Source organism: Camellia sinensis, chromosome 4 (genome assembly GCF_055761805.1).
Source record: "Camellia sinensis isolate YWXY chromosome 4, ASM5576180v1, whole genome shotgun sequence".
Classification (NCBI taxonomy): Eukaryota; Viridiplantae; Streptophyta; class Magnoliopsida; order Ericales; family Theaceae; genus Camellia; species Camellia sinensis.
In genome coordinates, this window is record NC_138964.1 from 167912712 (window position 1) to 167937669 (window position 24958).

General features: G+C 37.1%; 2 protein-coding genes across 2 annotated transcripts; both read left to right on the forward strand.

The window, feature by feature from the left end:
* Positions 1-17152: 17152 nt before the first annotated feature.
* On the forward strand, positions 17153-21659 carry LOC145824208 (uncharacterized). The gene is made up of 5 exons (XM_082923829.1): positions 17153-17782; positions 18229-18457; positions 20708-20809; positions 21390-21454; positions 21534-21659. Exons 1-5 carry the CDS (start codon positions 17153-17155, stop codon positions 21657-21659), a joined length of 1152 nt encoding a protein of 383 aa, XP_082779955.1.
* A 339-nt stretch (positions 21660-21998) lies between these two features.
* LOC145824209 (uncharacterized) lies at positions 21999-23618 on the forward strand. Its single transcript, XM_082923830.1, has 3 exons — positions 21999-22616; positions 22770-22947; positions 23170-23618. Exons 1-3 carry the CDS (start codon positions 21999-22001, stop codon positions 23616-23618), a joined length of 1245 nt encoding a protein of 414 aa, XP_082779956.1.
* Positions 23619-24958: the final 1340 nt, after the last annotated feature.

The window sequence follows — 24958 nt, forward strand, 5'->3', positions numbered from 1 at the left end:
CAAGCAACGAGGTATCGAGCCAAGTGCGAAGCACGAGTTGGAATGGATCATGATATTCCACTTCCTCATCTGGACAAATCTGATCACGTCCAAACTTCCCAACAGAGCATCGTCAACCGATGTCAACTGCAAATTTGCTACACATCCAGTTGTAGCGCAGCCCCTCTATGGGAGAAGCTCACTGTTGTGAACAAGATTGAGAATCTGGTAGAATACCAGCGGCAAGAGCCCACAATTTTCAGTTTATCCATCAACCACTCAGGGGAGGGATTGAAAAATGAGAGATTGAAGAATAGAGAGATGTGCGATGAGAGAAAAAGTAAGAAAAGGGCTTTTTTAGAAAAATAGAGCTTGAGGGCCGAGTGATGTGAGGATCACAAATGAGAGAGGGTGGGAAACAATACCCGGTGAAACAGGCTCCCTGTGCACGTCTGTGTGTCGTGTCTTTTGTCTTGTCTCGATTCTTGTCTTGAGTCGTTCCGAGCGTGTCTCGATGTGTTTAGGTTGTTTACCTTTTGTTTTTCGTTGTTGAGTCTTTTTCACTGTGTTCAGTCGTAGGCTCAATACCCGGTTAAAAACTCTTTTCTTAATTTCAAAAATAAAATTGTTTTGTGCTTAGAGTGCTGTGCCATTCTTCACGTTTGTGAAAAACAAGATTCGTTCTTTCATAAAATCACAGGGTTCAACCCAGGTCATATGAGAACAGTAAAACCAGGACCTATCTGAAGCTACATGGGTTTCGGACTGTAAAGCAAAAGAAAAGAGGGAAAATCGAAGCATCTGAGTGTGTTTCACCTTCAGCAAATTCCGTGATTATACTCCGGATGTACCTCTTCAGGCCTTGTCACTACTCCGAAGTATGGGTGTGCCCCTACCTCAAGCTCAAGATCAGGTCTACTTCAAGCCAGAATGGCAATCAAAGTGCTTCCTCAGAAAACCAGTCCTTGCCAGAAAAGAAAGGTAGTAACTGCGTTTTGGAAGTATAAGCAAAAGTAACCCACTTTCAGCTCAAATTGTTTCTGCGGAATTTTCAATTCATGTCTTCGATGCGTAGCTCATCGTCAGTCGGCATGCACGAGGTGTATCCTTTTGAAATATATATTGTGACCCTTCTGAGAGGTAAATCGGAGGTTGTGTTTGAATTGGTCTTGTTAAGGCTTGTATTCCTTTATTCGGCATTTTGTTCCAAATATGCGTTGTCACGCCTATTCCACTTGCATTGTGATGCACGTTCTAATTGCATTATTGTGCATATCTATCTAGCATTGTTATGCTTATTACTTGCATTGTTATGCACCTTTTCACTTGTAATTATCATTCTTTCTCCTCGCCTGTGCGATGAGTTAGACCTTCTCTGGTTAAGAGCATTTGGAATACGTTTCAATGCTCACACCAGTCCGAAACACCGGGATACGTCCCTATGTTTCTCCTTTCTTTTGAAACACCGGGATACGTCCCTACATTTCTCTCTTTTCGAAACACCGGGATACGTCCCTACGTTTCTCCCTTTTCGAAACACCGGGATACGTCCCTACGTTTCTCTCTCTTTCCGAAGCACCGGGATACGTCCCTACGTTTCTCTCTCTTTCCGAAACACCGGGATACGTCCCTATGTTTCTCCTCTCTTTCCGAAACACCGGGATACGTCCCTATGTTTCTCCTTCCATTCCGAAACAACAAGATACGTCCCTATGTTTCTCTCACCATTCCGAAACACCGGGAAACGTCCCTACGTTTCACTCCTCATTTTCCGAGACACTGGAATACGTCCTTATGTTTCTCTCCCTTTTCCGAGACACTGGGATACGTCCTTATGTTTCTCTCCGTTTTCCGAAACACCGGGATACGTCCCTACGTTTCTTTCTCCTTTTCTGAAACAACGGGATACGTCCCTATGTTTCTTCTCCTTTGTCGAACCTTGGGATACGTCCCTAACCTTTGGGATACGTCCCTAATCCTTGGGATACGTCCCTAATCTTTGGGATACGTCCCTAATTCTTTGGGATACGTCCCTAATCCTTGGGATACGTCCCTAACCTTTGGGATACGTCCCTAATCCTTGGGATACGTCCCTAATTCTTTGGGATACGTCCCTAATCCTTGGGATACGTCCCTAATCCTTGGGATACGTCCCTATGTCTCTCCCTCTTCAGTTAAAAGCGTTCGGAATACGTTCCAAAGCTCACACCATTCCGAAACACCGGGATATGTCCCTATGTTTCTCCCTGTCCCATTTCCCCACACGATTTCAGTGTGTTTGGAATTCATCTTAGGTTGCATTGTCATGCACACCTCTTCACTTGCGTTGTCACGCACATTCCACTTGCATTGTTTTATCAAACCGGCTTCGCGAAAGCGTATAAGTCCAATTACAAACCGGCTTCGCGAAAGCGTATAAGTCCAATTACAAACCGGCTTCGCGAAAGCGTATAAGTCCAATTACAAATCGGCTTCGCGAAAGCGTATAAGTCCAATTACAAACCGGCTTCGCGAAAGCGTATAAGTCCAATTACAAACCGGCTTCGCGTAGCGTATAAGTCCAATTATCAAAGTCTTCCTGCATGTCATTTGCATCCTACCCCTGAACTATGCTGGTTTGATTCCTTGCAAAGGGATACGTAGGCAGCCTGCGGGCACAACCATTCATTCATTTGTATTTTGTTTGTCCAAGTCTTCGGCCTTGTCAAAAATAGGTCGTCTCTGGGCTTTGACATTCACTCCCGTCATTCTTATGACTTCCGAGTTCTGTTAAAGAGGGGCAACTGTAGACACCCCATTTTTGACCGCCCTTAAAACTTGGGCGTTACTAATGGTTTGCTCGATGATGAAAGGTGTTGTAACATGCCCGGGGGGTACCCGCGCGCGTTAAACAGTTTGGACCCCCGAGATCTCTTTGATCTATTCTCATGAGTATAATGTGAAACATAGATGAGAGTCCAGATTTGGCAACTTTTATTGAAAATTCATTTTGTTGCAATTTTGTCAAAAATGGACTGCGTCATCAGATCTCAGAGTCGCCACCTAATATTTATTTTGGGAAAATTAGGAAACCCATGACTCGTGCCAAGGCCACTGTTCGTCGTTACCAAGGATGCTTGGCTCGGAACCTTAGGTATGAGAGGGGAAGGTCAATAATGAGCACCCCCGCCCACCCGATCAAAGATCGGCCTTTACTAACCATGATATGAATTTTATTTTATTTATATGTTCATGTTCTGATTAGTTAATAAATCCTAAAATTTACTATGTGAGGCATACAAGTATAGACTATGTCACCCATTTTGGAACAACTTGATTTCATGTAGTTTTGAAAGAGTTTCGAAAATGTATAACCCAAATAAATTGAGTTTACAAACATGAAAATCAACATCATTCCAAATTAAGCGACACAACCTCCATCCACTGGCATTCATACAATTATATCACATAAGCAAATAGCCACATGGTAGAATGCTTAAACATAGTAAGAAAAACATACACAAACGGGATGCTAAAGCATAAAAACTTACATGTTTGACGACCCGCGAACAAGCTACAAAACAAAGTTAGTAAAACATGCATGATCTTATATACAAAATCCTAATGCAATTCACTCATGAGATGCAACTAAAGATTCGGCTTCTAAAATATGATATGTGAATCATCTCAAGAACATGAGGTAGCGCACATAATCACATAGGAATTGATTAAATCCACAAATGCAAACTTAGCCGAATCAAGATGCATGAAACATGGATACAAAGCATAACTATGATGAAAAATAAATATGATGTTTATGTACAAATAAAGAAAGCGAGTAAAAGAACGGGATAGAAAGAAGAGGGGCGGGGAATTATTACAACATTTAAAGAATAATTACAAACCAAATTAGAGAGGGATGAGGAGAATATTACAACAAAATAAAAACCTCACAATACACTCAAAATAAAATAAATAAATAAAATAAAAGCTTCATGTTCTTTAGAACCGCCGGCAGAAATTGGTCAATATTGGGAGATTACGCCATCTTGTTCGGAAGAAGCTAACCGACCGGCCAAATAGGCCGGCCGGCGAACTAGGCCAAACAAAACCTGTCTTGTTGCAAAACCAAGAAAAGGAACAAACAAAAAAAATATGTAGGTGGCTCAACTAACCACTACCGGTTAGATTAAAAAAGAAAAGAAAAATAAAATAAAAAAAGTGCAAACTCACAATATAAGCCTAAAGCAATAAAACAAATATAAGATAGAACATGCAAGATTATAACGGAACTAATATGAGACTAATACACGAAAAAAAAATAAATATGAGGTAAAACATGCAAGATTACAACAAAACTAATATGAAATTAAAGTATGCGAATAAAACATAAATAAATAAATAATTATGAGCGAAACAAACCACTAGGATTATAACAACACACTATGAAATATAAAGTAAGAAAATAAATATGAGATAAACAAACTACTTGGATTATAACAAAACACAATGAAATAAGAAGCAAGAATATAAATATAAAATATAAGAAAATGAAAGATTAAAAATTCACCTTCCAAAGAAAGATTGAACTTCTTGATTTCCAAACTTCCTCTTGATCACCCTCAAGTGTAGGAAGTGTGTTCTCAAATCCTCAATTCGAAATTATGGAGTTTATGGAGTTTGTGGTATGGAAAGTGGCTAACTCTCAAGTTTTTCTCACTTTCAATCACTAAACATTCTTCCTTATGATCGAGGCGATTGATCTTTGGCTATATCAGAATTTTTGGAGTGATTTTGGTGTATGGAAATGAGGAATTTCAGTAGCTATGGAAGGTATGGGGTGTATATGGAAGATAGAAATATTTTTGGCTAAACAACTCAAATTTTCTCTCTTTTTTCACTCTTTTCTCACTCCTTTCTCTTCAATTTCGTGGTCCTCCTCCTCTCTTACAATATGATCATTCTATATAGGCAATGAGGGAGAGTAAAGGTCAAAAAGAAGGTGGGAGACAAGGTGGGAGACAAGAATGTGATAGGAGGGCAAATTTTCAAGGTGGTTGCATGGGATACTCCTTTATGGATGCAAACAAAATATCTTTTTGACTATGGAGGATGATTAGGTATAATGGAGGGTGAGTGGATGCACTTGAATGGCTCAAAAAATGGGTAAATGGGTTGTCCCAACCGAACCAAAACCAGGAAAAAATGGGCTATTGTTGTTTTGGGTCGAATCAACAAAATCTGCTTTTAAGCCCAACTTCAAATGGGCATATCTCCCCCATATGGACTTGGTTTTAGGCAGTTTGTTAGTCCAAATTGAAGCCCCAGAAGTCTACTTTCCAATGGTGGTGGACTCACATTTAAATTCCAAGTGTACAAAGAGATATGCCTAATTTAGTGAAGGCTGTCTCGGGCTAGATCAACAAAATCTGCTCTTAAGCTCAACTTCAAATGGGCATATCTCCCTTATTTGGACTTGGTCTAAGGTGGTTCTTGGGTCTAAATTGAAGCCCCAGAAGTCTACTTTCTAATGGTGGTAGCCTCAAATTTAAATTCCAAGTGTACAAACAGAAATGCCTAATTTAGTGAAGACTGCTCATTTCCTTCTTAATGATTTGATACTCATCCTTTTCCTAAACCAGCTTTCTTTCATCCCCTCCTATTTCCTTCAACTCCAAACCTATAAAGAAGATATTTTTAAATATTTTTCAAAAATTTCACCTCCCTTCCATTTATTTCCACTTTGTCCTTACTCGGTTTACTGAAAAGTGCAATATTTTAATCGAAATGGAAGCCTCGGAACATCGTAGAAACATTTAAAAAAAACATATTTTGAAAAGAGGGTTTTAAGGTCTAAAATAGTTTGGCCAAAAAATGGGTGAAGGTTGGGATTAAAACTTAAATTCCATCTTTCTTACTGAGAATTTTGTGAGAAACACATTCTAATTGTCATCATCGGGTAATCAAAAGAAAGCGCCCGAGTTTTAGGGCCGGTCAAAAATGGGGTGTCTACAGGTGTGCAGGGCAAAGGTTCAATTTCCTCGGCAATGAGAGGGTCAAATCCCAACTTCACACCCCATTTTGGACCAAAGCTATTTTGAATGGTTTTTAGACCTTAAAACCCTCTCTTTCAAAACATTTTTGGAATAAAATTTCTACGATGCTCCGAGGCTCATATTTTGTCAAAAAATGCGCTTTTCGATAAACCGAGCAAGGACAAAGTGGAAATGAATGAAAGAGAGATGAAATATTTGAAAAATCTTTCAAAACACCTTGCTTAGGGGTTTGAAGTTGAAGAAAAGAGGAGAAGAGGGGAGAAGCCAAGTTGGAGAAGAAGATAGGCAAGAATTGCTAAGAGAGGGACGAGCAGTCCTCGCTAAATCAAGCTTATCAGTCTATACACTTGGATTTAATCTATGAGGCCACCACTTTTGGAAAGAAGACTTCCGGGGCTTCATTTTTCATTCAAGAATCACTTAAATCCGAGTCCGGAGGGCGGAGATATGATTGGTTGAAGTTGGGCATCATCCCGGTTGGACTGAAACTGAGCAGCCTTCACCAAAACAAGCATAACTTTTTGTACATTTGGAATTTTGATGCAAGGATAGTTCCATTGGAAATCTTACTTCTGGGGCTTCAATTTGGACACAAGATTGACCTGAAAAGGAGTTCATATGAAGAAGTTATGCCCGTTTGAAGTTAGACCTGCAGAGCAGATTTTTCCTGCCGCCCGACCAAATATATGGCCGACCGGCCAAATAGATGGCCGACCGGCCAGAACAGATGGCCGACCGGCCAAATAGATTGCCGACCGGCAGGTTAAAGTAGCCGACCGACCATTTTTGCTAGCCGACGACCTTCCGGAGCATTCTGCAGATTGAATGGATGCCAGCTGTGCCAGCTGGAATGCACAGACTCTGCTCCCCATGCACGTGTGTGACTGTTTTGCACCCTTTGCACCCCTTTTGACTCTTTTCTTGCACCCTTTGCTCAAGGCTTCTTGAGGAAGCCTTGACCCCTTGTCTTGGCTTCCCCAAGAAGCTTACCAGCTGTCCTAGCTTCTCCAATAAGCCATGACCTCCCCTTAGCCCCCTTTGACCCTTTGTAGCTTGTCTTAGAAGCTTAGTCTTGCCTATATAAGGGGCCTCTCCTCCTCCATTAGTTGGGTTGGATGTTTTGAACAAAAAACCAGAGATATATAGATATATCTGATATATACATACATATATCCCTTCATCTCTCACTATACCTCTCCCATTCAACCATCAAACACCCTTGTTCTTGGGCCATTTCTTCATCAACTCATAGCACAAGGCATCCTTACTCCATTGCAGTAACTTGAGGCTGTTCTTCAGAGCTTAGGAGCACCTAAACTTGGTCCAAGAGGTGCTAGTTTGCTGGTCTTCAAGGGTGAGTCCTCCTCTTCCCTTTTCTAGTCTTTTCTTGCTTCATATCTAAGCCATAGTTGCTTGCATTTTTGGGCTCCGACCCAAACTGTAAATCATCATATTTTGAGGTCCTCTTCATGTTTGATTGAGGACCTCTTGCTGTTTGAGGACAGTAGCTAGCACTTCCTTCACTAGCCCTCTTCATGCTATAATTTTGCATAATATTTTTGGCTTGCGTGTGATCTGTTTTGAGGCATCTTATAAACTGTGAAGTTGCTTCTTTTGAGCCCTTCTTCAACATGGAAGAAGGGCTCAACACTTTTTGGATACTCCATGTGCTACTTGCTTTGAAATCCATGTGTTAGCCCCATTTTTGCATGCTTATTTAGCCCTATGTTTACCTACTGTTTGGCCATGCTTTGAACTATAAAAATGCTTGTTTTGGGGGTTCCATACTTCTGTCTTCATGCTTCATGTCCATATTGTGCATGCTTTGTATAGCTGTAAGCCATTTCATGTACCTAGTTTTGCATTTCGGGAGTGATTCCATGCATCGAGTGTCATTTCGCCTTGTTTCAGGGCTGTTTTCGCCCTCATTTAGCTACTGAAATTTGCATTGTCTGCATATCATATTCCATGTTTTGCCATGTCTTGTTAGAGTGGCATTCCATGCCTTAGAGTCGGTCCTCGGTTTACGTGCACGTGTGCACGCATTTCGAGGCGTCTCATTTTCATCTTATGGCCTCCTATGTGAGTGTGGCTGAGGTCCACTTGTATTGGTGTAAGCCCATCTTGCATTGTGTATGCCATGTTTGAAAGCGTTGCGCATGTTATGTTGTTAGCATTGTGTATGCCATGTAGTTGCATAGCATGCTTGTATTCTTGTTTGCATACCTAGGTTGCATTGCATTGGCATGCATGCCTTGCCTCTTGATCATGTGATAGAGGTTGGGCTTTATGTGTTTGTTTGGTTTGCATGACATTTGAAATCAAAGCGCATACTTGGTTTCTTGGACCATCACGCATCGAAATGCGCAATTGGTGGTCCGAGAATCAAGGAACATCCCCCTTTGAGTCAAAAGCATGATAAGGGATGTGTTGGTGCACACATTTGCTTGGAATTTCATGCCATACACTGTCTGTCCTTTGTTGCTGTCAAAACTGTCTTCTGCAGGAAGTTTCTGCCGACCGGCAACATTCAGTGCCGACCGGCCATTTATTCAGTGCCGATAGCTTTATCTCCAGCCGATGGATATTGTACACGACCGGTGGCCATCCCTCCCAGCCGATGATGTTCTTCAATGCTCATAGAAGGTTCTCTGGGACTTTGACAAGTTTTCAGAGAAGAAAAGGCAGTGAAAACAGAGGCAGTAGTGCTATGGCAGCGAGTTTCCGGGCGATATGGGTCAAGCATGCATCATTCGCGCATCCCGAGGCGGGGGCCGTGGCCACCTTCCCTTTGCATTTAATTTATTAATTAAATAGGAATTCTGTAATAATTAATTAAGTAGTTAGTTATTTATTCGGACTGTAATATTTATTCGGTCCCTCCGAGTGAGGGCGTACTTGTAATAAGTGTGGGTGCGTGTGTGTATGTCTTCCAACCCCCACTTCTTTCTCCCTTTTATTTACCTACCTATGATGGTAGACTAGGGCATATTTAAATTAGCATAACAGTATGATAGCATGCGTGCATCCATACATTTGTCTTACATGCACCAGGCTCGGTGCATCATGCTAACAGCATTAGCATTTCAAATCTAACTTGAATACATGCTACATGTGCATTTTCACATGTCATTCATAGATTAGCCGAGCCTATTCTAGTGACATTTTGTATGCGATGCATTAGGCATTTAACATGGACTTGGATCATGCATTGATTGCTAACATGTTCCTGTTTTTTTTTAGCTCGGAGTACTATGTAAGTGTTTATGCTTTAGGATCTCGCATGCGTATGAATGTTGCCATGACAGCATGTTTGCCATGCGGCTAAATGCTTACGTGATATTACTGTTTGAATGCCCGTGGGTGAAGGTTGGATTGTTTGAGTTGGAAAACTCATTGAAATCCGTGTTTTAGCCTACTTGCGAGTAGCAAATTCCGAAGCGCTTTTCAAAACAAACGGATATGCAATGCTTGTTTCCAAATTAGGCAATCTAGTCTATACTTGTTTACTACGCGCATAACATAGTAATTCTAGGCTAATAAATGGAATAAGAACACGTAACGTTTTCAAAATCGGATATCATGGTTAGTAGAGGCCGGTCTTTGGACCGGGCGAAAGGGGGTGCTCATAGCTAACCTTCCCCGATCGTACCCAAGCTCCCGAGCCGAGACAACTCCGGTGATGACGGACATGTGGCCTTCGGCACCGAGTCAGGGTTTCCTAAATTTCCCCATTAAAAAAATATTTAGGTGGCGACTCTGTATCTGGCAAAGCAGTCCATGTTTGGCACTTCTTTTCAAAAAAATCTGTTTCTCAAAACGATTTGCCAGATTTGGACTCTTTGGTTCAGATTAAGAACCGTGACACAAAATCGAGTTCGAACTGTAGTGGCAAGGCCCCTCCCGGGCGCGTCTACATTCCCCTCCTTCAAGAAAGCCAAATATACTTGATTTGGTATATTCAGATGTCTGTGGTCCTATGAAGACAAGAACACTTTGTGGCTCCCGTTACTTTTTGACCTTCATAGATGATTATTCAAGAAAGTTGTGGGTCTACACTTTAAAAAGCAAAGATCAAGTGTTGGAGACTTTTAAACAGTTCCAAGCCTTAGTTGAGAGACAGACTGGGAAGAAGCTCAGGTGCATCAGAACAGATAATGGGGGAGAGTATTGCGGTCCTTTTGATGCTTATTGCAGACAACAGGGTATTCGACATCAAAAGACACCCCCGAAGACTCCTCAGTTGAATGGTTTAGCTGAAAGGATGAATAGGACACTAGTTGAAAGAGTTAGATGCTTACTTTCACAGGCACGGTTGCCAAGATCCTTTTGGGGTGAGGCTTTGAGTACAGTTGTACATGTTCTTAATCTCACACCATGTGTTCCTCTTCAGTTCGATATACCAGACAGAGTTTGGACTGGCAAGGATGTTTCCTATGATCACCTGCGTGTCTTTGGATGTAAAGCATTTGTTCATATTCCCAAAGATGAGAGGTCTAAGCTTGATATGAAGACCCGACAGTGCATTTTTCTAGGCTATGGCCTAGATGAGTTTGGCTATAGGTTATATGATCCAGTTGACAAGAAACTAGTGAGAAGCCGAGATGTTGTATTTATTGAAGATCAAACTATACAAGATATTGAAAAAGCAGAGAACACAATATCCTGGCATAGTGATGGTTTAGTTGACTTGGATCCTGTTCCTCTGACAGATTTGCCTGCACAGGTTGAACATGATGTTCAGAATGACCAACAAGGTCTAGGTGATGCTGATGACCCCTTACAGATCGAGACAAGTGATGAGACTCTTGAGCAGTTGGCAACACCAGAGATACCACCAGATGTTCCAACCAGGAGGTCAGCCAGAGACCGACATCCTTCCACTTGGTATTCTGCAGATGACTATGTGTTAATGACTGATGGGGGAGAGCCCAAGGGTTATGCAGAAGCCATGGAAGATGATCATAAGCTGGAATGGGCTGATGCGATGCAAGATGAGATGCAATCATTGTATGACAATCACACTTTTGAGTTGGTGAAACTGCCTAAGGGCAAGAGAGCTTTAAAGAACAAGTGGGTGTACAGGGTGAAACATGATGAACTCACTTCACAACCACGATACAAAGCTAGACTAGTTGTTAAAGGGTTCAGTCAGAGAAAAGGCATTGATTTTGATGAGATCTTCTCACCAGTTGTAAAAATGTCTTCTATTCATGTGGTTCTTGGCTTAGCCGCTAGTCTAGACTTAGAGATTGAGCAAATGGATGTGAAAAATGCCTTCCTTCATGGTGACTTGGATGGAGAGATTTACATGGAACAACCAGAGGGTTTCAGGGTGAAAGGAAAAGAGGATTATGTGTGTCAGCTAAAGAAAAGTCTTTATGGTCTGAAGCAAGCACCCAGGCAGTGGTATAAGAAGTTTGAGTCAGTTATGGAGGAGCAAGGCTATGAAAACTACTTCTGACCATTGTGTATTTGTGCAGAAATTCTCTGATGATGATTTTATTATTTTACTACTCTATGTTGATAACATGTTGATTTGGCAGTAATCCTTCAAGAATTGACAAATTGAAGAAGCAACTAAGCAAGTTCTTTGCCATGAAAGACTTGGGCCAACAAAGCAAATTCTTGGTATTTGAATCTATCGAAACAGAAAAGAGAAGAAATTGTACATGTCACAAGAGCAATACATTGAAAAAGTGCTTGAAAGATTCAATATGAACAATGCTAAAGTGGTTAGCTCACATCTTGCTACTCATTTTAAGTTAAGCACTAATCAAAGCCCTTCTACAAATAAAGAGAAGGAAGATATGGAAAGAGTTTCATATGCCTCAGCTGTGGGAAGCTTAATGTATGCAATGGTCTACACAAGGCCAGATATAGCTCATTCAGTTGGTGTGGTTAGCCGATTTCTTTCAAATCCAGGAAAAGAACATTGGAATGCAATAAAGTGGATAATGAGATATCTTAGAGGCACTTCCAGGTTGACACTCAGTTTTGGAAATGGACAACAAATTTTAGTTGGCTACACTGATGCAGATATGGCAGGAGATGTGGATACCCGTAAGTCTACTTCGGGTTATTTGATCACTTTCTCAGGTGGAGCTGTTTCTTGGCAGGCAAGGTTGCAAAAATGTGTTGCACTCTCTACAACAGAGGCAGAGTTTATTGCGGCAGCAGAAGCTTGTAAAGAGTTGCTATGGATGAAAAAGTTATTGATGGAGCTTGGTTTCAAACAACAACAATATGTGTTGTTTTGTGATAACCAAAGTGCTATTCACTTGGCTAAGAACTCTACATTCCATTCGAGGTCGAAGCACATTGACGTGAGGTACCATTGGATAAGAGAAATTCTTAATCATAAGTTGTTGGAACTTGGAAAAATTCATACTGATGATAATAGTGCTGACATGTTGACAAAAGCTTTGGTAAGGGAGAAGCTTGAGACATGTTGCTCAATTGCCGGGATGGAGAATCCCTCCACCTAGTCGGAAAGGGAGAGATTTATTGGGTTGGGTTTCCATCCTATGTGGAGGAAGGCCCAAAACATTTAGTAAGCCCATGTGAATTCCAAAGCCCACATGGAGAGGTTATGTTTTTTGAAAAGATCTGGCCCATAAGTTTAGGGTTACAAGCCTTTTCTTTGTACACAAAAAGAGACATAGAAACTGCCACCAAAATAGAGAGGAGAGGAGAAATTCTGTCCAGCAGTGATCAAGCTATCCGATCAACAAGAATCTGTGGTCCGATTGAGCTGAAATTTGGTAGGCGAGTTCACAACTCAAGACTCTAAATTCTGGACGGTGGAGATCAGATTTGGAGTTTTCTACTGCTGATTTTTGGCCCGTGAACAGTATCGTTTTTGGTGAGATTTTTCCTAAACTTTGTAGTTTGATCTTTGGTTGCCAAGGAAGCTTATTTGCAAGTTGTTCATGATTGTTTGCCTCTAGTTCTATCTAGAGAGAACTCTTGTATACCCATTATTTGTTTATAGTGGAGATATTTGGTGGACTACGGTCCCGTGGTTTTTCCTTTCCACATCGGGAAGGTTTTTCACGTTAAAAATTTGTTGTCGCCTTGTTGTGTGATTGTTGGATCATCGCTTTCAGATTATTTTCATAATATATTGTGCTCTATTAAATTACTCCCTAATAGGTTCATACAAAGAGGGAGAATAAACTACTTCCGCTATTTTTGTGCCGGATTCGGATATTTCGAATTGGTTTTTTGTTTTGTTTTCTCCCAACAGCACACTTCCTAAGTTTCCAGCAGCCTTGCTTCCTAGTTGATCTATCCTTCCAATCAGACTAGCCCTCAATAACAAATGGTAAGATGCTACATCAACAGTGTAGCCCTCTGAAACCCAACCAAGCCTCTGAACACAACACCAAAGCTCATCCTGCAACCAAAAACTGCAACCACACAGCAAAATCCAACATCGCACCTGCAGCCACCAGCATCTAAACTGCAGCAACCAGCAACCAGATGCAACAGAGCAACATACCACCAGAATCCAGTTGCACAGACCAGATTAGCAGCACACGCCTAGACATTGACATTGTATAATGAAATCTAAGTTGGCAAAAAATTTGTATCGCTAGTGTTCTATTTATTTCATCTGAATTCATGGTATATATATGAATGCCATATCTAAATTGATAATTCATTTCATATGAATTTACAATATATATACATGTAATCAAAATAAAATCATAAATAACTATGACAATCCCGTCCCCTATTGGACGCGGTCCCTGCTGTGTTGCGGTCTCTCCTGTGCCTGCCGTGATTTCAAACGGCACTGTTTAATTTTTTTTTTTTTTTTTTTTGCCCCTAAAAAAGGCACAGTTTCATCCTTGTTTTTTTTTAATTTTTTTTATTTATTTTTCATCTTCTCATTATGTTTTTTGACATGATAAATTACACTTTACCCTAAGTCCTATAATAAAAAAATTACATTTTAAAAATTAAATCCTAAATACTAAACCCTAAAATAAAAAAAAAATTAAAAATTAAACCTTAAACATAAACCCTAAACCCTAAACCCTCAAACAAAAAAATATATATATTTTAAGAATTAAACCCTAAACCTTAAACATTAAACCATAAACCCTAAAATAAAAAATAAAAAATAAATTAATAATTAAACCCTAAACTCCAAACCCTAAAATAAAAAAAAAATAAAAAAATTTAAGAATTAAACCCTAAACCCTAAAATAAAAAAAAAATTAAGAATTAAACCCTAAACCCTAAACCTTAAAATAAAAAAATTAAATTTTAAGAATTAAATCCTAAATCCTAAAATAAAATTAAAAAAAAAAAGTGTTCCTTTTTTTTTTTAATGTTCTCACTATGTTTTTTGGTGTGATAAATTACACTTTTTTTATTTTATTTTAGGATTTAGGATTTCATTCTTAAAATTTTTTTTTTTATTTTAAGGTTTAGGGTTTTAGGGTTTAATTCTTAAATTTTTTTTATTTTAGGGTTTAGGGTTTAATTCTTAAAATTTATTTAATTTATTTTTTTATTTTAGGATATGGAGTTTAGGGTTTAATTATTATTTTATTTTTATTTTTATTTTTATTTTAGGGTTTATGGTTTAAGGTTTAAGGTTTAGGGTTTAATTCTTAAAATTTATTTTTTTTATTTGAGGGTTTAGGGTTTATGTTTAAGGTTTAATTTTTAAATTTTTTTTTATTTTAGGATTTAGTGTTTAGGATTTAATTTTTAAATTGTAATTTTTTTTATTTTAGGATTTAGGGTAAAGTATAATTCATCATGTCAAAAAACATAGTGAAAAGATGAAAAATAAATAAAATAAAATAAAATAAAAGGATGAAACTGTGCCCGTTTTACGGGGAGAAATGATTAAACGGTGCCGTTTGAAATCACGGCAAGCACAGCAGGAACCGCAACACAGCAGGGACCCCGCGTCCACCAATAATATCTTGCATTTAATTAATTAAAGAGATTTGTATTTTAATTAGTTATTATTCTAAGCTAGTTTGGGATTTATGAGAATTATGAAGTCTGATTATTAAGGGTTTATTTTGAAATTAATAATTGAACGTTCAAATGGCTTAAGGAGGTAAAATTGATGTATTAAATCAATTTAATTTCAAGTATTGGACCATATAGGAGTTTAATTAAATATTCTATTCAATTTAGTAAAATTGAGATTTGATTAATTGGGTCCGAATTGGAGTTAATTATATGTTATGAGGATTGGGAATTATGATTCTTATTAATTAAATTTATTTATGAGATGTCAAAATTAGAAATGTAATTTATTGACGGAGATTTTGAGTTTGATCTTGAATTGAAGGCATTAATGATTTGAGAAACTAAAATTAATGAGCTTAATAAGTTTAGTTGAATATTTGGAGCCTTTTGGGAGTTTAATTGAAAATTTAATTCAGATTAGTAAAATTAAATAGGATTAAATTAAGCCTTAATTGGGATTAATTAAGTTTTGTGGTAATTGTGACTAGTTAGGACTAAGTTAATTAAAGATTATAGATAATTCATTAAGCCTAATCATTGATTAATTAAGTTGATGAGAAATTAGCAAATTAATATAATCAAACTCAAGTTAATTAAAATATTAGTGAAAGTTCTAGAGAATTTGAGAAAATTCTTAAACCCTCACGTTTTTATGTTTATGAGTGTGTACATGTGGAGAGAGAGTAGGCAACTTCATTTCCTTCTTTGTGCTTGGGCATTGAGTTCAAGAACTGTATAGAGAGAGAGAGAGAGAGAGAGAGAAGAAAAGAACGAGAGCGCAAGTCTTGTGTAAGTAATTGGAAGAAGTAAACTCAAGAATTCAACAATCTAAGGCTTCAGGTAAGAAATTAGAGTTTAAATGTTATAGATAATTTACTCAAAAGCTGAAATCAAGAAGTAATTTGGTTCATGATTTAGCCAAACAAATGGAGCTAGCATATGATTAAGCTCTCTTTTCAATGACAACATTTAGTTGGGATCGTCTAACTTAGCTATGTTACTTTTTGCTCTTCCCTACTTTATTGATACTTGTGGTGTATCTTGTACTTTCCCTATTATCAATAAACTTTCATTTTTGCTGATCAAAAAAAAAAAGTAATTATGTTCAATTTCATGAAATTAGAAAGAAATTAAGGAAAAGAAATTTTCAATTAAGTTTGATAGTTAAGAAATTAATATTGTAATTTAATATTTGAGTTTGATTTATGTCATCCTTCATTAATTTGAAGTTCATCTTTACTTGCATCATGGAATTTCAAGGTTTTAGACTTTAATTCATGTTTTAAAGGTTTGTGAGTTTGAATTTGGATTTGATATGAAGAAAATTAATAAAAATCTAAATTAGAGCAACTCAAGAATTAAATTATGATTTGGTTTTGAAATTATAAAATTAGTTAGTTTTGATCTTAAATTCATACATGCAAGTACTTTTCTAAGAGTTTCATAACTTCAATTTCATGATTTAAAGAAAAATAGAAAAGAATTAGAAATCAATTTCATGTAATTTAAAAGGAATTAGTAAAAGGATGAAGAAATTGAATTAGATTCAAGATTATAGAAGTTAAATTGGAATTAACCATTTTGTGGGCTTGATTTTTGTTGTCTTGCATAAATTACAGTTTCATCATGAAGTTTTAAGAAGATTTGAAGAATTGATTTCATATTTTGAAGAGAAAAAGGAAAAATTTTATAACAATCAAGTTTGAGAAAATTTGGAGTTTAATCTTGAAATTAAAAGAGTTTGGATGTAAATGGTTTAAAATTGATCATGTTTTCTTGATTATTAAAAGGGATTATATGTTTTTAGCAAAGCCATGCAAGACCCTAAGTTTTGGAAATGTCTTTGGACACTATTTTACTGATTTTTGGAACCCAGAAAATTGTTGACTACGCGAGCGGTCAAGTTACTGTTCGAGCGAACATTAAGGCCATCTAGAATCTATTTCTACAGACCAAAATACTAAGAATATGTGGTCACCGCTCAAGCAACCAAATGTTGGCTCGAGCGAATCTATTTCTACAGACCAAAATACTAAGAATCTGTCAGGTAATTTGATTGTGTTATTCTTAATTTATATGCTCCAAATTCAGTTGGTGATAGAAAGAAATTATAGGATAGCTTGATTAAATTGAAGATGAACTTCCACAATCCTTGGTGTTTATGTGGAGACTTCAATGAAATCGAGAATATAAGTGAGAGAAAAGGTTGCAATAGGAGAGATAGGGGTATGAAGGATTTGAATGATATTATTGACAAATGTGAATTAAATGACATGGCATTACTTGGGAGGAAGTCATGGTGTAACTCAATAGAAGGTGAGAAGTGGAGCAGAATTGATAGAGTCCTAATAGACCCAAAATGGTTAGAGGAGTTTAATTTAAAACTTTGGAGACTACCTAGACTTATTTCTGATCACTATCTTCTATTGCTGGTAGAGGATGAGCAAGATTGGGACCCCAAGCCTTTCAGATTCCTTAATGCTTGGGTCTTGCATTTCAATTTTTCAGCTGTTATAGAAAATGTTTGGAAGGAAACAGTGGTTAAGGGTCACGCTGGCTTTACTCTACAAATAAAATTGAAGACTTTGAAGCATACTCTAAAAGTCTTGAGCAAGGAGATATTTGGGAATGTTACTTTCAAGTTGAAATCAGCTGAAGAGGAACTTCACTCATTAGATCTTACTGCAGAATCTAGAGATCTGATGGATGATGAAATATTAAGGAGAAGATTAGCAAGAGAACAAATCTGGAAGTTAAATAGGATGGTGGAATGGATATGGCTGCAAAAGTCAAGGCTTAACTAGAACATGAAAGGTGATAGAAATACCAGATTCTTCATGTGATGGCCAGGCGTAGACAAAGTATAAATGAAATCACTTCCATTACAGTTGATGATGTATTGTTTAAAGAGCCTAATCAAATTAAGTTAGAGGTTTATGAGCATTTTCGGAAGCATTTCCCTAAGGATTGGACTTCTAGACCTACCCCATGAGGGTCATTTAAGTCAATGTAATGTAGCTCTTATTGTGGGGTTCTAGAGGCAGAGATTTCAAAGGTAGAAATTAAAGCTATAATTAGAGATTGTGATGGCAACAAGGCTCCAAGACCCGATAGATTTAATTTGATATGCTTTCAAAATTTCTAGAAATTGATGAAGGGAGATTTGTGAAAAATTTTCACATAATTTTATTTGAATGGCAAATTGGTGAAGGGATTAAATAGCTCCTTTATTTCACTCATTCCTAAAAAGGAAAATCCAGTGGGTCTTGGGGACTATAGACCCATTAGCCTTATTGGATCAATTTACAAAATTTTGGCTAAGGTATTGGCTAGTAGGCTGAAAATTGTTCTACCACAAATAATTAGTGAATCTCAAACAGCATTTATAACGGGGATGAATATTATAGATGGTGTGCTAATTGCAAATGAGGTGGTGGACGGTTGGAAGAAATCAAAAAGGAAGGATGTGCTAATCAAACTAGATTTCGAGAGGGCTTTTGACTCTATGAATTGGCTATACCTCAAATCTATGCTTTTGAATTTTGGTTTTGGGGAAAAATGGACCAGCTGGATTGAAGAATGTGTATCCTCTGTCAAACTTTCAGTCCTTGTTAATGGATCTCCTATTGAGGAGCACTACAACAAAAACCATTTTTGGCAACGCTTTTTAGCAACCAAACAAAAATTTAGTTGCCAAAGATACATCATTGGCGACTGAATGGTTTTGGTCACTATAAACTAAACTTTTGGCGACGAATTTAAAATTTTGGTCACTATTGAGTTTGGCGCCAAGTGATTTTTTTGTGCGGGAGAGCTAAAAACAATTTGGCGACCAAATTAATTTTTAGCGACGAAAATTTTTGTCGCTAATTATATGTCTTTGGTGACAAGCATGACTTGGTCACCGAAAATTTGAATAATATTTATGGCAACCAAATTTATTTGGTTGCCAATAATTTATTTGCCTTTACCCTAATTTTTTATTGCCAAAAGTAATTGACTGATGAATGACCATCACTTTTGTTCTCACTTTCTCACTCCATCTGAAACGGCACACACAAGTTGCTCCAGGTAATGTCTTCTTCTTCTTCTTCTTTTTCTTCTTCTTCTCTTCTTCTTCTTCTCTCTCCCTCTCCCTCTCCCTCTTGCTCTGCTGCATCTCCGAATCTGAAAGACACCGAAGCTGTTGACAGCAGCGCTGCACGGCGGTAGATTGCACCCTCTTTTTGGGTCGATCCCCTCTTCTCTTCTCTATCTCTGATATGTTGAATGTAGTCCCTCTCCCTCTTGCTTTCTCGAGCCGTCAAATGCCAATGGCACAACACCGCTAGGCAGCAGCAGCAGCGCCGTTCGGCAGATCGATGTTCTCTTCTCTGGGCCAAATGATATTCTGAATGTATTTTCTTAAACCAATTTTTTAAGTTACAGAGGTGAAATAAACTAATTTTTATTTTATTTTTGATATGTATGATATCTGTTGTGTTACCTAGATGAACTATATATCTGGCGTGTCTTTAGGGATTGGACTGAAATCTAACCCACTGCTGTATAATAAATTGTTCTTTGAAATTAATTTGCATTTATTTATTTGATATTTGCAAGTTTTTTTTCTTTTTTGTTCAACTACCACAGATTGCCCATTTGATATTATGACTAACAAGTAATACGCCATTGTTTTCAAACAGGGCATGATTCAAGATTACCTTCATTGTTTTCATTACCTTCATTTTTTTTCCTCATGGTGCATGAAACTGAATGATTCATGGATGCTGCTGCCATTCTCGTTGTGATTTTTGTTAATACATTGATTTTCATTCAATATATATATATATATATATATGTATTCGAGAACTGCTTTTATTTATTGTAGTTTGTCAGAAAATATATATTATTTTATTATTTTTTTTGTTTTTTGCCATGTGACAAAAAATAGTTATGTTCTCCCATATATAACAATTGGATAGATAAATTCAAGAGAAATAAAATTTATGTAAATTGGTTTTAATTTTTCTTTACCCCTTCTGCTTTTTCTTTGGTCCAGTAGGAATAATATGAGGGGTTACTAAAAAAAAGAGTTGTCATATGAGGTGTAATGGGTGGAGAAGTTGTAGTAAGTTAAAAATAATTTCCGGTGTTTTGCTTTGTATATATGGTGCAATACGAGAACTAATGGTCATTGAAAACAGTGGAGAGATACCAAAAATTATATTATTTAAATTACAAATTTGTGTAACTAGGGATTTGTATTTGCACTAAATTTGTTCTAAAATTTTTACTGCCATTGTATGTCTTCGACCCAATCAAATTTTAATATGCTTTTAAGTACGTCATCTAGTGTTTTCTTTACCTTGTCCAATGTAATTAGCTTGTCCTTTCAGAACCTTAAATTTGCACCACACTGCTTTTTACTATGCAGCCACTATTTTTTGTTATTTCTGTTCATCCACATTGCTCTTTGGAATTCCTTACTGATTTGATTTACCTGTTCAACTTAGAGGATTTAAAAGATTGATTTGGATTGATCACAAAGTTAATTCTATCTGGATGAATCTGTCTGAGGCTTTTAATTGTACAATTGATCTATCATGTGATGAAGCCCAGTAGACAAGCCAACCAACCATGACAATGAAGGTGAAACCAAGTAACACTTTCACTTAATTGATAACTTGCTATCTGCAATTTTCTGAAAGACATACTCAATTGGGAAGATAAAGGAAAAGGTGATCTGATTCTTCGTTCTTGGGATATTCTTTTGCTATCAGCAACAAACTACTTCACTAAACTTATGGAATGTAACTTATAAATTAGTTAAATTTCTTCCTTAAGTGGATCCTTTTCTGTTGGTGGCTTGTCGTGCTGTTTAATGTGCTTCAGTGTGACACACATGCCTTCTTATATTAAATTATTGAGACATGTTTGACAAAATCACCATCTCAAGAGAAATTTACCAACTGTTTGCAAGCTTTTAGGCCCATGATAGAGCTTGAGAAATTCTTAAATGGCCATCATTTTCAGGGACAACACATCGTTGTATCCCTCTCCTATGAAAAATAAATAAATGAATGAACACCAGGTAGGAAGTATCTGGTACATCCTCTTCTATTACTTCTCATCTGAGAGACAATCATGCTAAATTTTGGATCTGTGTTGCTAATTTATGTGGTCCGTGCCTGCATTGACTCTTTGATTCTATGAATTATAGAATATTAAATTGAAGAAATTTAGTAGGACAAATAAGGTAGAAAATTAAAAAAAAAAAAATTGAAGACAGGACATGAGTATCCTTATATGTTATTTGACATTCATTTCATGCCCATAACTCTCCATTAATTTCGTGTATAGTGCGATTTTAATTTAAACTTTGATTTATAGGTTATCGGTTAATGCATAGAGATAAAAAAGCTGCACTTGTTCGTTGGGGGCAATTACTACATCAGGTAATATTTGACTATTTGTTAAGGCTTTTTTAATTTATTTGGAGAATTTTGACACTTTTTTTTTATATTAAATTTGTAGCTATTAGAGGATTCACTTATTGTATTATTAGTTTCTTTTTACTACTGTGAACGTATCATAACACATACGTACATAAAAATATGGAATCCTAATGTTTTGAGCATTCATGATATGACAAACAATTAGATGATCCAAGAAACTATGTGATATATAAATAAGATAAGACCAAATATGCTAATTAGGGGGTGGTTGTGTTTTGCTTAAAAATCTCAAGTCCATGTCTAACTCAAATAAATAAGTCAAATTGCTAAAATCACATCTATTAAAGAAATTGAATGAATTTGATTAGTTTTGTTTTTTTTTTTTAACATGCTTTATAAATAAAATAAAAAACTAGATGTGATTTCTATTCAATTTTTTCCCATCTAATCCATTCAACTAATCAATACTTTTTCGCAGTGGAGGATTTCTTTTTTCTATTTTTTAATTATGAAACGAAATAGTTGGCTTTGTAGGTGACCAAATATGGACAAGAGTTGGATGTTACTTAAGAATAGGATGAGTTCCCAGTATCGAGATGGGGTGAAGGCTTTTGTTCACTTCGCAATGTCAAATGTAAGGCCAAATGATAAGATTCTTTGTCCTTGTATGGACTGTTTGAATTGTGAACAACACACCAGTAAAATTGTGGAGTATCATTTGGTCGCGAAAGGTATGTCCCCTTCTTATAAGACTTGGGTGCATCACGGGGAATCTGTTCCCATTAATCAATCTCATGTATTGAATGATGACAACCACAATGACTACGGAAGTGTTAGGGATAGAATGGAAGAAGATACAGATGCAGATCAAGATGAATTCCTAAATTTGTTAGAAGATGTTTACATGGGGACTATCATGAATGATAATGAAAATGACGGGAATGAAGAGGACGATGACGATGATGTGGATAATAATGTTGAAGAAGAGGATGTGCACAACTTTGATAAATTGTTGAATGATGCTCAAAGAGAGTTGTACCCTGGGTGTCGTAAGTTTTCTGTTTTATCATTTGTTGTTAAGATGCTTCATGTGAAGGTGTTGAACAAGTGGAGCAATAAATCATTCAACATGTTGCTGGGGATATTAAAGGACCTTTTACCGGTAAGTGATCAAGTGATTCCATGGACCCTTTATGAAACCAAACAATTCTTGCATGACTTAGGCTTAGGATATGTGACGATTCATGCATGTAAGTATGATTGTGCACTTTTCTGGAAGGAGAATGCAAATTTGGAAAATTGTCCAATTTGTTAGGAGTCCAGATACAAGTTGAATGATGGAAAAGGTAAGAAAATTCCTCATAAGATCTTAAGATACTTCCCGTTGACACCGAGGTTGCAGAGATTATATATGTCGAGAAAAACAGCTATAGATATGAGATGGCACAAAGAAAAGCGAGTAGATGATGGGATATTGAGACACCCGGCTGACGGTGAGGCATGAAAGGATTTTGATAGGAAACATCCTGTGTTTTCCCAAGAGGCTCGAAATGTGAGGTTAGGGTTGGCCACTGATGGTTTTAATCCTTTTGGAAACATGAGCAACTCATATAGTATGTGGCTTATGATTGTTGTGCCTTACAACTTGCCTCCTTGGAAATGTATGAAACAACCATTTAGTATGTTGTTATTGTTTATCCTTGGACCACAAGCAGCAAGTAGGGATATCGATGTTTACATGCAACCATTAGTTGATGAGCTGAAGGAGTTGTGGGAAGATGGTGTGCTTACATATGATGCCTCAACTGAATTAACTTTTCGAATGCATGCAGCTGTTATGTGGACAATTAATGACTTTCCTGCATATGGAAACTTGTCTGGATGGAGCACGAAAGGTTATTTGGCTTGTCCTACATGTAACAAGAATGCATCCTCACAACGGTTGAGAGGTAAAATATGGTACACAGGCGCTCGCCGTTACTTGCATGATGACCACCCTTGGCATAGGAGTCGACTTTATAACGGTAAGGCTGAGTTTGTGTCAAGACCTTTGGAGTTATCAGGGAAACAAATCTTAGAACAATTGGATTCAGGGACATACAGACCATTTGGAAAGCATCCAGCCAATAAGAAAAGAAAAAGGGAAAATCCAATATTGAATTAGACCAAAAAAAGCATCTTCTTTGAGTTGCCATATTGGAAAACACTTAAACTCCGACATAACCTAGATGTTATGCACATAGAAAAGCATATATGTGATAGTTTGCTTGGAACATTATTGAGTATAGATGGAAAGAACAAAGACACAGAAAAAGCACGCATGGATTTGGAAGATATGAAAATAAGGAAGGAGTTGCACATAAAGAGGCGTGCCGATGAATTATTTGAAAAGCCCCCAGCATTGTACAGTTTGTCCTCAGATGAAAGACATGGTTTCTGTGAGTTTTTGAAGTCAATTAAGTATCCTGATGGTTATGCGGCAAACATCTCAAAGTATGTAAGCACAAAAGGTGATAAGTTAACAAGCCTAAAAAGTCATGATTGTCATATCCTTCTACAACGACTTCTTTCCATTGGAATGCGTGGATATTTTCACAATGATATATGTGTCACATTATTTGAGTTGGGAAATTTCTTTCAAGAGCTTTGCTCAAAGACATTGAAGGTGAAGGATTTGGAAAACTTAGAGGATCGCATAGTACTCATATTATGCAAGCTGGAGAAAATTTTCCCACCAGCGTTCTTTGATGTGATGGTCCATTTGGCTATTCATTTGCCTCGCGAAGCCATTCTTGGTGGGCCTGTGCAATATCGGTGGATGTATCCCATTGAAAGGTACTTACTAACTTCTTAATACACTAGAATAGTTAAATTGTAGCACAAACTATATACATATATATATTTATAAAAATGTGAGTATGTGTAATAAAAGTATTCTATTGTGTGTTTCATAAGCTACTTGGAATTCTAAAAGGGTATGTTGCAAATCGAGCTCGTCCAGAAGGTTCGATCGCAGAAGCTTATATTGTCAAGGAGTGTCTCACATTTTGCTCAATGTATCTGGGTGGGGTCGAAACTGTATTTAATCGAGAGGAACGAAATGTCGATGTTGGTGTGCATGAGTTGGGGTTAGAGGTCTTTACGCAAGATGTTCGTCCTTTTGGGCTAAAGACAAAGGCTTCTGATGTGTCTCAGAAAGAACGTGAAATGGCTCATTGGTTTGTCTTAAATAATAGCCTTGAGTTGGACCATTATCTAGAGTAAGTTTTTATCTTGTTTTTTTATTTATTTTTATTTTTTTATGTGAAATTATGTTTTCAATATAATATGCTACTTATCAACTATATGTTTGTAAATAGGCAACACAAAAATCTTTTAGAAAATCAAGGTGCACGTGACATCACAAAGAGACAAAAAGAGGAATTTCCCAAGTGGTTCAAAGAACATGTAAGATATAAGCGTAAACTTTATTGACTTATACTTAAATGAATACTAATATAATGA

What these genes read in the sequence shown, in the direction of transcription:
- LOC145824208 (XM_082923829.1), top strand. Translation starts at nt 17,153, where the DNA reads ATGAACTTCCACAATCCTTGGTGTTTATGTGGAGACTTCAATGAAATC. An exon ending in TCTGGAAGTTAAATAGGATG is followed by an intron (nt 17,783 to 18,228) that starts GTGGAATGGATA and finishes AAATTGGTGAAG; the next exon opens with GGATTAAATAGCTCCTTTAT. An exon ending in TGCAAATGAGGTGGTGGACG is followed by an intron (nt 18,458 to 20,707) that starts GTTGGAAGAAAT and finishes ATTTTCTGAAAG; the next exon opens with ACATACTCAATTGGGAAGAT.
- LOC145824209 (XM_082923830.1), top strand. Translation starts at nt 21,999, where the DNA reads ATGGACAAGAGTTGGATGTTACTTAAGAATAGGATGAGTTCCCAGTAT. An exon ending in TATTAAAGGACCTTTTACCG is followed by an intron (nt 22,617 to 22,769) that starts GTAAGTGATCAA and finishes CCAATTTGTTAG; the next exon opens with GAGTCCAGATACAAGTTGAA. An exon ending in ATTGAGACACCCGGCTGACG is followed by an intron (nt 22,948 to 23,169) that starts GTGAGGCATGAA and finishes GACCACAAGCAG; the next exon opens with CAAGTAGGGATATCGATGTT.